This window comes from Taudactylus pleione, unplaced genomic scaffold, assembly GCF_031769625.1.
Source record: "Taudactylus pleione unplaced genomic scaffold, aTauple2 ptg000089l, whole genome shotgun sequence".
Taxonomy (NCBI): domain Eukaryota; kingdom Metazoa; phylum Chordata; class Amphibia; order Anura; family Myobatrachidae; genus Taudactylus; species Taudactylus pleione.
In genome coordinates, this window is record NW_028284491.1 from 10,306,067 (window position 1) to 10,321,947 (window position 15,881).

Consider the following 15,881-nt stretch of genomic DNA (forward strand, 5'->3'; position numbering starts at 1 on the left):
TAGTAAATTCCCGGGTAGCACCATTCAGACAGAAGCAGGGTAATTTCCCGGGACTTAAGTCCCGGGAAAAGCCCTGATTGATTGCAGGGACGGCTACCCGGGAAGGTACCTTTCACACAGACATGAGATCCGGGAATTTTGGCCGAGGCAGGCCAAAATCCCAGGAATCTCAGTATGTCTGAAAGGGGTATAATAGAATTAACCCCACAGATTTCAAGGTACAATGTGATTCTAGGGAAACCAATTTATTTGAGCTATGTCATAAATTACATGGATGAATATATTGAATACAATGAAGTGTATATGTGCTGTGCGGCGTCCAGATTATAAGAAAACAAATTTTCATATGCCAAACAATATAGAATAGTATATATATGTATGCTTTTATCTATTGTGGAGTGCAATTAAACAATCCTAATACAGAACCACAATGTTTTATTTACAATACTAAAGTGTAATCATTTGTGGCCTGTATCTGTGATCAGTATTCACATGTGTGGATCTGCTGCCTAAAGTCTCTTCTCTGGTAAAACCATGGCTGTTCTTTCACAATTTGGCCACAGTGTTGCATTAAGGTGCATATCCACTAACCTATTTAAAAGAGTGATTGAACGATTACAACAACACTCATTAGTCATGCATTAAAATGTTGAAAACGAACAGCAATGCAAGCTCCTGCTGGTCGTTTCGCCATCAATCATCGCCTAAACATGCAGGCCAACCTGCCGATAACAGGTTGTGCATGTTCGGGGATGAGGGAGGGTGCCTGCACTGAACGACATATCTGGAATGGTTATTATAAAGGTTGTTAATGTCAATTTCATCAAGGTCCATAGGGCTCCCCAGGGGAGACAATGGGGTGTAGGTGGGACTTGGAGGATGGGACACCAACAGAAAAGCTTTTCAATCCCAGGATGCTCTGGTCCTTCTCTATACCCCGCCCACAGCCTGAGGGCAACTCAGTTTTGTTGGTGTCCGACAGGAGCTGGATCAACATTTTAATGGGACTGCTATTAAGCAGCCCAAGCTTATTTTTATTCTATTTTCATTCATTCTACTAATGAGCAGCAGCACGAGACAGTCCTTGGGATGTCTGCACTGCTGCTCCATCACCCCGCTGTGGCGCCGTGACACCAGCCCCCGGCTAGGTATTCTCAGTGGGGATCTAAGGGGGACTTAGCTAGCGAGACTCCCCAGACTGCAGGCAGGAATCAAGGGGACAGGTAAGGCGGATCCCAGCTTGCGGGAACCCACGTGTATGCGCAGTCTTACCTCTGGTTTTAGGAGACAGACCAGAGGTGCTGAGGTGGAGACTATTTCATCTGGGACTCCATTAGACCACCAGGGCATTACTGGCACAGGGCATATTTTACAGGCCAGGGGACCCAGTGGATAATGTCAGCAAGTGGAGGTGCTCTCCCTGCAGCCCCTCCCCCAGCTAAGGGCGCCATTCCACTGCGGTCTTGCTGCTCCTCCCTCACCGGTCTGTGTAGTTGATTTTAGTGCCCACTGCAGCTATATTGAATATTCTCCATTGTATGTGACATGCGAGCTCTGCTGGTTTCTTTTTCATTTGACTGTCGCCTTATACCTTTCCCTTCTGCTATAACCCTGGCATACTAAAGGTATAAGGGGTTCATTGTCCCTCACATCACCATATATTTGTGTGGGCTATCACATACTATATATCGCTGTTGCACACTACACTGTGCCATATTACACATACGTCTGGGTTGCTCACTGCACTGTGTCAGATTGTGTTACATTATTCTTGCAGCTATGTCTGGCAGAGGTAAGAATGACAAGCAGCCTGCTCCTCCCACTGGTGTCTTGTAAGTCCTGCTCAGCAGGCTTAACTTAATTCAGGATGGTCTTTGTGCATCATGTTATACTAACCTGGGCCCATCAGCCATGGTGTCCTCTCCTCAGGACCCCCCCCTGGGCTACCTTTTCACAAGTGCTGGCAAAAAGTATGGACCATCCAATGGTCCCCGTGGTAGCTTCCCCTATGGAATTGGCCACAGCAGGTACTCCCTGCAAATCCTTTGCCTACCCCATGGGTAGACATACTTTCTACCTTAGTGCAAAGTCTGGCGGATACCTCTACAGCTTTTCAGCAAATGCTGCAAAAAGAGAGACCCTTTAGTCTACCCAGCTATCAGATTCTGATGTATCATCTGGGGAGGCAGAAGATGCAGACCTCTCTTAGTTTGACTCCCCTCTCAGGAGACGAGAAATACCCCTCTAAATTGAACATACCTGCACTTGTAAGAGCTGTAAAATCTATTCTTCAAATAGAAGAGACAGAACCTGCTCCTAAGGCAAAACTGTAACCTTTTAAATGGCAAAAGGTAATTTTACCAGAATTTCCCCCATTCTGATCAGCTATCTGAGGATATGAGTGATGCAAGATTTCAGCTGCCTAAGCGTTCCTTTTACCCTCTTCCGGCTACTGCTTGCACTAAATGGGAAGTAGCCCCAGCAGTGGACTCCCACGTGACATGTCTGGTCAAAAATGCTACATTACCTATCCATACTGCAACCTCCTTGAAGGAAACTACGGGTTGAAGGATGGAAGCTTGTCTAAAATCTATATACTCTCTTACAGGAGCTATTACTCATCCTGCTAGGGCTACGACCTGGGTGGCAAAAGCCACTGAGAGTTAGGCAGAGGCATTTCCCTCTAATGCTTTGAGGGAACAGCTGTCCTACATATCTCACATTAGAGATGCAGCCTCCTATTTGGGTAAAGCCGCTATGGATACGACTCACCTAGCCTCCAAGGCATCTGCCACTTCTTTAGCACGCCATATTTTTTGGTTCCACTCATGGAAGACAGATGCGGATTCTAAAAAGGCTTGGGAGTCTCTGCCTTATTCAAGGGATATCCTGCATGGCCACAATTGGACAAAATTGTGACTACCTTGGCAGCTTTCAGGATTACGTTCCTGCCCTCTGCATATAATACAAAGCCTCGGACATCATCCTTTCGTCCTCAAGACGTCCACCTACCAAATCTGAAGACAAGCCTTCAGTCTTGACGGGGCAGGCCTCCCCCTGACTTCTTCGATTCGCCCAGTTCTGGCATCGGGCTACAACAGACGCCTGGGTAAGAGAAGTGGTCTCCCATGGATATGCTATCTCCTTCCTCAGGCGACCGCCCCAGCAGTTCTTTTGCAAAGAAGGACCCAAGCAAGGCCCTGCTGCTCCAAAAGGCCATTCAGTCCTTACTGCTCTCAGGAGTAATAAATCCAGTCCCCTCCGCACAGCGAGGGAAGGACTATTATTCTACCCTTTTATTAGTTCAGAAGCCCAACAGGTCTCATTGGCCTAACCTCAAGTCTCTGAACAAGTTTATCACAGTGCCCAGGTTTTGTATGGATACTCTCTGCTCTATTATCCTGGCTATGGTGTCTCTGGACATTCAGGATGCTTAACTACATGTACCTATAGCGCCTTCTCATCAACAATATCTCCGGTTTGCTATACTACAGCAACATTACCAATTTCAGGCTATGCCTTTTAGCCTTTCAACTGCTCCCTCCGCTCTTTACCAAGATCATGGCAGTTATGGCGGCCTATCTTCGTCGTCAAGGGATCAGACTGCTCCTATATTTAGACGATCTCTTGTTGTTGGCCAGCTCCCCAGAAATTCTTCACCGCCATGTACTGATAACCATTGCCTTTCTACAAGCCCAAGGTTTGTTGATCACCTGGAAAAAGTCTTTCTTGATACCTCAAAGAATGGTACATCTGGGAGCCCTCCTGGACTCTCAGGTTCAGAGAATCTTCCTAACGGCAGACAAAATCTCAATAACACAGCACTGGGTGCACAGACTACCACACAGTCGCTGAGTGTCAATTCACTCTGCAATGCAGACCCTGGGATCCATGGTGTTCACCTTCAACATTGTGGATTTCGCTCAGTTTCACTCCAGGCCCCTACAACACCTGATCCTCTCCATGTGAAATGGGCTGCCACATATGCTCAGATCCCAGATGATGAGCCTCTCCCCGGAGGTTCACCTGTCACGAGCCTGGTGGCTACAGGTGTCTCACTTGAACAAGGGACGCCCCTTTTGTATCCTGGACTGGGTACGCCTAACCACGGACTCAAGCCTCTGCGGGTGAGGTGCAGTGATTGGCCAGCATTCCTTCCAGGGCCGCTGGACTCCAGCCGAAGTGGTCTTACCTATCAACTTCCTAGAACTCCGAGTCATCTATAGAGCTCTCACTCTGGCTCAGGATATCCTTCAGAGCAGGCCAGTACAAGTACAGTCCGACAACACCGTGGCAGTGACCTGCCTCAATCACTTAGGAGGCACCCAAAGTCGGACAGCAATGGCAGAAGTGTCCGGCAATCTCACATGGACCGAATGCCATCTCTGCAGTGTTCATCTCAGGAATTCTCAATTGGGAAGTGGATTTCCTAAGCTGTCACGACGTGCATGCAGGATAATGGTCTCTACATCCGGAAGTCTTTCAGCTTCTGGTGGACAAATGGGGTCTACCAGATGTGGATCTCATGGCCTCTTAACACAAGCATAAACTTCCAGTGTATTTTGCCATACCTCTTCCCCCCAATATCCCTTCTTCCTCGAGTTCTTAAGAAGTTCAAACAGGAAGGGGGGGGGAACAGTCCTGTTGGTAGCTCCGGCTTGGCTCAGACACCATTGTTACTCCAACCTTCAACGTCTCTCCATATACGTTCCTCTTTAACTTCCTCGATGACCAGATCTGTTGTCTCAGGGTCCTTGTCTACATCCGGACCTGGCCCGCCTGTCTTTAACGGCTTGGCTCTTGAGACATCCCTCCTAAGGTCAAAAGGAATTTTCTAGCTCTGTGGTCCAGACCATGATCAGAGCTTGTAAACTGGCCTCGGCCAGGATTTATTACTGGGTATGGCATACATATATCCAGCGGTGTCACTAGAAACTGACCCTCAAGTTTTTAAAGTTTCTATAATACCTGCCTTTCTTCAGGCTGGATTGGATCTTGAACTCCGCCTAGCATCTCTGAAAATGCACGTTTCTGCTCTGTCCATCTGGTTCCAATGCAGAATTGCTCCTCTACCGGATGTTCACACCTTCCTACAGGTTGTTCTATGTATACAAACTCCCTTTGTCCCTTCTGTTGCTCCGTGGAATTTGTCAGTACTTCTCCATGCACTTCAGGAACCTGCATTAGAACCCCTGGAATCAGTGGATATCAAGTGGCTCACTGCGAAGACTGTTTTTTTCTGGCTATAGCACCAGTCCGTAGGGTATCGGATTTAGGGGCGCATTCATGTCACTCCCCCTTTTTAATCTTTCATCAAGACAGGGCAGTTATTAGAACGTGCCTGGGCTTCCTTCCCAAGGTGGTTTCTCGTTTCCACCTAAATGAGGAAATTGTGGTTCCTGTCTTTCAATCACACCTTCCTGCAAGGTGTTCTACGTATACAACCTCCCTTTTGTCCCTCCTGTAGCTCCATGGGATTTGTCAGTGGTACTCTAAGCACTTCCCAAAGTGGTTTCTCGTTTCCACATTAATGAGGAAATTGTGGTTACAGCCTTTCAATCACCAAACCTCTCGACAGGTGAGGCCTCTTTGGATGTGGTCCGTGCTCTGAAGATCGACGTGGACCGCACTAGCTCCATCAGGAAATCAGACTCCCTCTTTGTCTTAGCTGGCCATCCCTTATTATTGAATCCATATAACAAACAGACTCTGGCCAGATGGATTTGCATGACTATCTCACAGGCTTACATGCAGACTGGCCTTCCTGTACCAGCTATAGTATCTTCTACTTGCTCTGTGAGTCCCTCGTGGGCAGCCCAGCATGGCGCCTCTGCTGAACAACTATGCAAGGTGGCTACGTGGTCTTCTGTCCACATCTTTCTTAGGTGCTATGCCTTTGATACATTTGCCTCTCAGGATGCTTCCTTTGGGCGCAGGGTTCTCCGCTCAGCTCAGGAGCATTCCAGTTCTTGAACAACTGCTTTGGGACATCCCCATTGTCTCCCCTGTGGAACCCAATGATCCCTGAAGAAGAAAAGGAGAGTTATGGTAAAACTTACCCTTGTTAACACTCTATCTTCAAAGTCCATAGGGTCCACAGGACACCTGCCCTGGTGCACCTGGCTTCTATGAGTTTCTTCTCTTGGTCACTTGTTTCCTTCTCTCTGTGAGTGTGATTCTTTAGTGTACCAGTCTTCCTTCTCTCCTATCCTGCTTTGGGCTTGTTAACAAAACTGAGTTGACTTCAGGCTGGTGGCGAGGTATAGGCGGAAGGACCGAAGCATCCTGGGGCTGAAAAGCTTTGCTGTTCGTGTCCGGTCATCCTAGTCCCACCTACACCCCATTGTCTCCCCTGTGGACTTCGAAGAAAGAGAGTTAACTAGGGTAAGTTTTACCACAACTCTCCTTTCTACTGCATTAGTTTTGTGCTGTGTTTGGCTCTAAACGTGGATGATTTAACATACTCCCTGCCCTTCCAGTAAAATTACTGTCTCCTCTCTACAGGCTAAACTACTAATCTCAATTACTGTTCCCCTGTAAGCTCTACCTAGCCAAACAACAGTACAGAATCAAGCAAGTTATCCTCATCTCTTGCAAACACTGGCATCCTGCCCACTGTGTGGCAGGAAGACAAAGGAGGTGCACCAGAAACAAATAATGCAGGTGTTCAGGCATGATGGAGAATACAGTAGGGGCAGCTGTTAATGGTGCAGCAGTTTGTTTGGGACAGTAAAATATGAAGGGGAACTTGACCTGTGATTGGTGTACAGGGGTGTTATGTGTGTTGGGATCAGTTGGTGTGTGTTGTAATTGGTTGGACAAGGGTGGGGTTTGCTGGGCAGGGCTGGAGTGTGTGTTGTGATTGGTGGGCAGAGGTGGGATGTGTGTTGTGATTGGTGGGCAGGGTTGGGATGTGTGTTGTGATTGGTGGGCAGGGTTGGGGGGGTTGTTGTGATTAGTGGGCAGGGGCAAGGTGTGGGTTGTGATTGGTGAGCAGGGTGTGTGTTGTGATTGGTGGGCAGGGTTGGGGGGGTTGTTGTGATTAGTGGGCAGGGGCAAGGTGTGGGTTGTGATTGGTGAGCAGGGTGTGTGTTGTGATTGGTGGGCAAGATTGGGGTGTGCATTGTGATTGATGGGTAAGGTTTGGGGTATGTTTTGTGTAGTGCGGGGTGTGGTGTAGAGCTAGGTGGTTATGACTAGTGCGCAGGTAAGCTCTGTACTGTGGTGGATGGGCTGCTGTGGTGTGTGTGTTGAGAGTGGTAGGTCTGTTCACACAACATGGCACGTTTTATGATACTAGGATTGTGATCATGTGCAGTGTGTACATTATACACAGGATATCCGTGTGTATCACACGCTGCACATCCCCCTATCCCAGCCTGATGATGATGTGTGAGATCTCTGAGGATGAGCCAAGTGTTGCTGCCGTCTCCTATCTAAGAAATGTACTGCTCATCTGTAATTTGCCCCGATTATAAAAGCGAAGCCTCAGGCAGCCATCCTGTCCTGTCCCTGTGGCCGAAGCTCAGTTACAGTACAGTTCCTGGCTCCCCAGTTGCTGCATAGTAACCTGTCACCCGGCAGCATCCTAGAGCCTGGAGGCACAAGCATGCATGTAGTGACCGGGTGACTGACATCAGCCAGCGACATACTCCATAAAAATGGCCGCCGGAGTCTCCGGATGTAAAGGATCCGCAGTCTCATTGCTCCGGCTCCCTCCGCCGTCTATATGGTTCCACATGGTTTGGCGGCTCCCACAGTTCCGCTCGCTGTCCCTGCTGCTCCTCCACCACCGCCGCCTCTCCGCCTGCGGCTTCTCATCACTCTTGATGCCTGAAGATCCAAAGCGGCCCCGGCGGGAGGAACGACTTATGGCGCTGAAAATCGGCACCCACGACGGGACCTTCCACTGCGACGAGGCACTGGCTTGTTACCTGCTGAGGACGCTGGAGCCCTACAGGGTGCGGGACACGTGAGACACCCCCATCCCTGGCCACACATACACTCACTGGTTGGGCGGGGGGTGGAAAGACCATACACCGCCTCACACCACACACATGCTGCTGCTGTATAGCGCAGTGTTTCCCAAATCCAGTCCACAGAGGCCCCTAGCAGTGCATGTTTTCCAGATCTCCTTATTGGCGCACAGGTGTAGACATTACTGGCTGACACATTTTAAAAGATCCGCAGGTGACGCTGTGCAAATAATTTCACATGTGATACTGAGGAGATCTGTAAAACATGCCCTGCTAGGGGTCCCTGACCTGAGGAATGGAGACGGGAAAGATTGACATAGGGACTCATCCCAGCCGGAAGCAGTGTATGCAGATGATGGGAGGAACCTGGTATTCAGAAATGCAGAGCCTGCTTTGTCTAGGGATGACATTTCCTGAACTGCATGAGACCCGATAATGATGATGATGACAAAATACTTTTAATAATTCAAAATTGAACCACGAGTCCCAAAACTGAGTGGCGCACACACTACCACAGAACAACCATACTACACGTGTTGATGCCCCAGGCCAGATGTTCGGCTCATCCTGTAAAGTAACAGCATCTAAGTGCCAGATAGAGTGATGACCCACATATCCTAGCGAAGGTGGTGGTGGTTCAGCTGGCTTTTCAGGAAAGGTGCATCAAAGCAATAGTAACATTCATGAAAACTAAACTGTGTTACTAATATAAAGGAAGAGCCTAGTTACATTTTAGTTTTTTTTATATAACCTAACTTTTTTTTGTTAGTTCATGGTTTTTATTGAAGAGCGTTGTAAGATGTGATATAATGAGCAGCATACAACAGGGTTTTGTGAAAGACCAATTTTGTCCAATAAATACCCTTGCATTGCATTAGTAAAGGCTTTGTGCACCTGGATGCTACTTTTACGAGTTTAACACCTATGTTTAATATGTACTAAAAGTGTATGTACCCTAACCGGCTTGTCCTGAGTTCATGGATACCAGAAATTTGTACTTTGGATAAGGTTTGGCAAAGTCATAGGGCCGGATGAAAGGTACACACAGTTCTGTTTCTTTAAAACCAATTTTTACAATTTGCTGTTGGCTGCCCAATGGGTGTAAAAGATTTCAAACGGGCGGAAATGGATGAAAAGACCCACATGGGCGGATCTAATGCAGGTCTCTTGCATCACAGCATTGCAATATGACTTGTTATAGTGACCTAATATTATATAGCATTAGATAACCTTTCTCCATCCTGCTGGGGTGCGGCAGTCACATCATTTATAGACAAAGTCCCCAGAGATGTTACATTAGAGTTTTCATAGCAGCACCAATAATACTGAAGCCCTGTTCTAGATGGACTGACTAAATGGCCACCTGCTGTTATATGTAAACTGAACTTGTACTTACATAAACAATGCATTGTAACATTGTCTAAATAACACCAGTGTAATAAGTGAGTAATGATGTTACCAGTCTCTTAGAATAATTGTATTTGTAATACTGATAATGTTCAGTATAGATCCAGGCAGAGATCCATCAACTTACTGTGATTAGAAGAATTGAACACTTACTTAAGATCTGTGACAGTAACGGATGTCAGCAGACATTATGTAGACTAGACACCAAGCAAAACAGAGCCTACAGGACTACTTCCCTTATAAACACATAACAGTATGAAGTTGATCCAGAGAAGTTGCTTGACAGTATGGGAACAGGAGTAATCCTTTTTGAAATTTGAGTAATGCCGCGTATCCACTAGACGATATAATGAACGTCCTCATTCAATCGTTCATTATATCGTCCAGTGCTGTCAACGACCAGCGATGCGTGCTCCAGATGGTCGTGGACGACGTCGCTCATCGCCCGAACCTGCTGTCCAACCTGATGATATTGTCAGGTTGTGCAGGATCGGGGATGAGGGCGGGTGCCGGCACTGAACAATATCGTGGATATCGTTCAGTGTGTGTGTGTGCTCAATGTAGTTAAGGACACACTACACGATATCGCTTATGGAGCGAATCGTGTGGTGGATATGCGCCTATACTCTTCTCCCCAGCCCTTGAGTCAGGTATGGTTTTTGGGGATGAAGTGTTGAACTCAATGGACATGTGACCCCCTACCCAACCTATATAACTGTGTATTGCCTTTGTTTGTTCTATATAAGGATGCAGAGATTGTGAGGACACGGGACCCTCAGCTTTTAGCCCAGTGTGATGTTGTGGTTGATGTGGGAGGAGAATATGAACCCTGTCGGAATCGTTATGACCACCATCAGAGGTAAGTCAGATCCAAAAAGTTGTACAATATATATTATTTCATCCCACAGGAGAAACTTGTGGGTGTGAGCTCATCAGATTGTGCTTCATTCCCGTGGTTTAATGAATTAAGGCGAGCACAATGGTTGTGTAGCAAATACAAGTGGGCAGGAATACAAAGTGGAACTAACATCCATATTATAGTAGTAAATATGTTCATGAAATGTTCTTTATTTCTGCCTTAAGCAGTCCACGTAGGCATAACACCAAGAAGAAAAAGTGGAAAAGAAAGTGTCTCCTACTTTATAAAATAGTCACTGGGGCTAGAATTAGCATTTTACCGTGAGAGATCAGGATTGAAATGTACTGTCTGAATGGCTACTGCGATATCTTTGCTGTTGTTATCTTTGCCTGTGACTTCTACCTTCTTCACAATGTTGCAGATCTTTCTGTGAAACTATGAACAGCTTATATCCCGACAAGCCATGGGTCACTAAGCTGAGCAGCGCTGGGCTGGTGTACGCTCACTTCGGCACGCAGATTTTAGCCACACTTCTGGGTACTGAAGAGGACGACCCCATTATACCTGTGTTATATGACAAGGCAAGTGGGTCAGACTGCCTACGTCTTGTAGGCTGTCAATTAGAGATTTGTTATACTGTGCAGATAATCCTGTAAATATGAAAATCAGGTAAGTTGGGCTTTATTTGATAAATGGAGCAAATACTCCGGTTAGTGTTAACTTTGTTCTTTTTTTTTCAACTTTTTATAGTTTATATACATTTTGTAGCTGAAAAATGTTTTGATGGTTGGGGTATGCCTTTTTTTGGGGAGAAAATAGAGAACTGATGTAATTACCATAGAGACTATAACTGCATAACATTTAACTTGAGCCAATAGCATAGACCAGGGGTGGCCAGACTTTTGGACTCTGTGATCTAGCGAGCCCGAAAAAGGAGGCATGGTATGCAAAAGGGACGTGACCTCACTGCAGGTGGCGTGGGGTCTCTCCTGCCGAAATCACACACAGTATCCCCAATTCAAATTACATTACACAGCAGCACAATCTTATTCACAGTACACCACATAGTAGTGTCCATTATTCACGCTACGATACACAGTGGTGCCCCTTATACGCAATGCCCCCTGTAGTTGTGCTCCTTATGCAATGCCCTTTATACAGTGCCCCCAGTAGTAGCTCCCCCTCCCAGTGCAGAACAGCCTGCTCACACCCCTGTGCAGTACTTGCCTGTCTTGACGCTGGCACCTCTCCATGCCATCAGGGCTCCTGCTGTCACTGCCTGGATCTAAGTGGATCCAGCAGACGCGCAGGCTCCTCCTATCGCGGGTGACATCATCCGGCACTGCATCACTGGTAACGCTGGCCTCTAAAGATATCCGAGGCTTCTTTAGCCTCTGATTACTTCAGAGGCCAGTGTTCCCAGTTGCTGTGATTAAGTTGGTCGCAATCTACCGCAGGGTGCTCTGCAAGCTACCGGTAGATCGCGATCAACGTTTTGGCTGAGCCTGGCATAGACCGTGCATGTCGCCATGTGTACAAGTTTAGTAGTAGCACTGGTGCCAATAACATACACAGTGCACGGGTATGTAGTCAGTCACCATGTAGACCATCAAAAGGTCAACATTGTTAAAATGTCGATATCAATCAAAATGCCAACAATAGAAATTTTAGGGTTAATTTGAAAATTGGTTGTTGATATTTTGTACCTGTCTAGATAATGTTGACAAAACATATCAAACCCGTGATTCCTCACTGGGATGCCGAGGTAGCACCAAAGTGCAGAGGTTCCCAAACTCTGCCACTACAGTCCAGGTCTTAAGCATAACCAAGTTTGACTCCAGATGGTTAAATCAAATTGACTGAGGTATTAATTAAGTCACCTGTGCCAAAGCATGGATATCCTTAAAACCTGGACTGTAATGACAGCGTTTGGGAACCTCTGCCACAGTATGTTCTGATAAATATGAAACAATGTATCTTACCATCAATCTCTTAATTCTGTCTTTAATTCCTACTTTTATGATGTGCAGACCTACTACAATGTGTTTTATGTCTTTACTTGCTATGGTGCAATTGATCTTATACCCTCCCCAGCCAGCCAGATGCCACAGTGCTGCCACCCGTTGTCGGGGATTACTGTGGATACGTGCTATAACTGTTTGTTTTTTTTGTTTCTCAGATGTATGAGAATTTTGTTGAGGAAATTGACGCCATTGACAATGGGATATCGCAGTTTGATGGGGAGCAGCGGTACAACATAACCACCAACTTGAGTTTTCGAGTTGGACACCTCAATCCCCGCTGGAATGAACCGGATCAGGACACGGAAGTAATGAGCAATGACGCACACACATGTTATATCCATGTTTGGTTTCACTATTGGTGTCAGAGAGCCTCCGTTCCCTGAATATAATGACTTGGAAATGATTCCTTTGCCAGAGGATCAAATGCTTTTAATGTGTATTTGCTAAGTGGCGCTAAAATGGGGCAGTGTAAAGGAGCAGCTTCCTGCTGCTATGTATCTTAATGTCTTCTGTTGCTTTTGTCTCCCAATTCATCCTGTAGACTGGTTTTAAGAAGGCAATGGAATTGGCAGGGACGGAGTTTGTGTCACGTCTGGACTTTTATCACCGATCCTGGCTACCGGCTCGCTCTTTGGTGGAAGAAGCTATCAGACAGAGATTCCAGGTTCAGTATCTCTGAAGGGTCTGTTACTAGGTCATTATTAGGGTAACTGGCAGCAATTTGACACAATCTCACAATGCTGGGGATATATATATATATATATATATATATATATATATATGAGTCAATCGTGTAGTAGGGAGGGGTCATGTCTGGGCCATTATAAGCGTGTCTGCCAGTGTTTGCTTAGCCATTGTACAGTAGTAAGAGCTTATATGTGATCTGTAATTAGTTCCAAGCATTGGGGGCAGTGTTGAGGGGCTATAACAGTAGCTGTTGTTGGTTTCCTGGCACTGGTGGTAGTAATAAGGGGACGTGTGTCTGTTACAGGTGTCAGACAGTGGAGAAGTGGTTATCCTGGCCCAGGGTGGATGTCCTTGGAAGGAGCATCTCTTTCAGGTGGAGAAAGAACGAAGTCTAGAGAAACAAATTAAGTATGTGATCTACCCAGACCAGAGTGCGAAGTGGAGGGTACAGTGTGTCCCCACAGGTCCCAACACTTTTCAGAACCGGTTAGTAATGTAATCTATTTACTTTACTTGGTAAACATTTTGGTTACAAATGAAAGATTGTATTTGCATATTGACTTGTGCCGCTCCTGCGTTGGAAGAAGTTGTTCAGGAATGTGCAAGTGTTTCCCCGCATCCAACGTTAGTTATTCGTATATAGCATATACAGACATTACATGCTACCTCCTGGGTAAGAGCAATAGGAGACTTGGTACTTTTAGATCCTACATAGTGCACAAGTCACTATGCAAAGTAACAAATACTACAAATGTCCTTTTCTTCAATATTTAAACCCTGTCCTCCTCCCTCCCTCGTTTTGTAGATGTGCTATGCTTCCTATAGAGTCCAGCTGGGGCCCCCTTTAGACTAGAACACAGTGAATGTTTACCAGATCTCCTCACAGAATCACAAGTGAAATTCACTCCACCTGTGGATCCTTTTAAAATGTGTCAGTGAGTAATGAATGTACCTGTGCACCTGCTGGGTGACTTGGAAAATGTGACCTGTGTGGGGTCCTGAGGACCGAGTTTCAGAACCACTGGACTAGAATAGTGTTGCTTGAGGCAAGATTAAAAAAATAAATAAAGATGTAACACCTTCCATGTAAAGGATAATACCATGGATAATGTAAGCAAGCGAATGCACATGGCAAAGATAAGTAATTCTATTTTGCTAAGACCCAAGACAACATCAAACTTTTCTTTTAAAAAAATAAGAAAACCTAGGATTCCATTCGTATACTCTATATAGGAGGAGGTAATTGGTCTGTCCCATAGTGCTGTATTAGCGCTTAGGCAGTGAATAGTCATCACGTGGTTCTGGGGTGACAAAAATAAATTGATCCCTTTAACCAGTGAATCTTTGGATATAGTAAAGCAGCGGTTCTGAAACTCTGTCCTCAGGACCCCACACAGTTAATTTTCCAGGTCACCCAGCAGGTGCAGAGGTGTAGTCATTACTCACTGACACATTTTAAATGATCCACAGGTGCAGCTAATTATTTAACTTGTGATTCTGTGAGGAGACCTGAAAAACATGCACCGTTTGGGGTCCTGAGGACAGAGTTTGAGAACCTGTCTACTAAAGAAATTTGGTTTGAAGCCTGTGAAATATATCATGATCCTTCTCAGCTGCTAACGGCATTTAGAAATAGAAACTTTGTTTTAAACTTCACATTTCCAGAGGAGCCCAGTCGTTTGGGCAAGCTCACCCACACCAGCATACCTAAGCCTCCGCTCTCCTCCCTGGCAACAAGTCCAGGGGAGGTGCACACTGCTATTATGGCTTGGACTGTGACAATTGACGGCGATTCTCAGTTATGATTCGAAGAAGTTACCCAGGATGACGTGACTTCTGCAAATGAGCCTTCACCCCTTTGTTGCTGAGCCTATTTTGGCACTTTTTGGGCTTGCGGAAATCCAACTTTGATGTGGCAAGCCTCCCCAACCCTCAACCCCCCTGGTGTAAGTGCTTTATGGCACCACGCTAGATGCTCCAATGCCATCCAGCACTTTCACTATGACCGACTCGTGGGAAATAATCAGGTGCAGATGAAGAGGATGACCAGGCCCCTGGGTTTAGTCTGTATAGCTGTAGGATAATTGTCAGTAACTGAACTAAAGTTTTTATTTCAAATGTGCCACTGACCGAGACCACTTTTATCCCTGCTTAGGCTCTCACTGCCAGAAGACTGGCGTGGACTTCGGGCAGACGACCTCTCCTCTGTCAGTGGTATTCCAGGCTGTATCTTTGTCCATGCCAGTGGTTTCATTGGTGGAAACGAGACCCAAGATGGAGCTCTTGAAATGGCGCAGAAAGCACTGAATTCCTAATGTTATTGCTTGGTATCTTTTGTTAAATGCTATCGTTCATCATGTGCGTGTTTTGTTACAGCAGAACATATCAGACAAATTGTATTTATAGCATGTGACATCAGTAAATATTTTTGTATTCAACTCTGTTGTCATCAATTTTTGGCTCTGTCCTGGTGTATAAGAATGCTTCTAGAAGTAATCTTAAGCTGGGTACACACAAAGATTTTCTGTCCAACTAGCTGATTGGTTGGAATGAATATCTGGTAAGGTATGAAAGCAAATGACAACCTGCAATTTGCTCCCAAATGCCAGAAAATGGACAAACTGTTTTGTTAAATGTTTGATCTAAACAATTTTCATATGTTTTTCTGGCATTTAGGAGCAAATTTCTGATCATCAGTTACTCCCATACCTTACCAGATTTTCATTCCAACCAATCAACTAGTTGGATGGTTGGGCAGAAAATCTTTACGTGTGTATGCAGCTATAGATTTTAGTAGCCTTGGGTGTAAGTAACATAGGGGTCTATTTACTAAGCAGTGTTAGGAGACAGAGTGAAAAGTGATAAGGTGCCAGCCAATTGCCATCTCACAGGCTGTGTTTGAAAGATGACAGTTGGGAGCTGATTGGC

General features: G+C 45.9%; 1 protein-coding gene across 1 annotated transcript; it reads left to right on the forward strand.

Annotated features, from left to right (window-relative positions):
* The first annotated feature begins 7,354 nt into the window (after positions 1-7,354).
* MYG1 (MYG1 exonuclease) lies at positions 7,355-15,391 on the forward strand. Its single transcript, XM_088469165.1, has 7 exons — positions 7,355-7,961; positions 10,130-10,242; positions 10,664-10,823; positions 12,422-12,571; positions 12,808-12,930; positions 13,258-13,439; positions 15,109-15,391. Exons 1-7 carry the CDS (start codon positions 7,662-7,664, stop codon positions 15,266-15,268), a joined length of 1,188 nt encoding a protein of 395 aa, XP_088325291.1. The 5' UTR covers positions 7,355-7,661; the 3' UTR covers positions 15,269-15,391.
* The last annotated feature ends 490 nt before the right edge of the window (positions 15,392-15,881 follow it).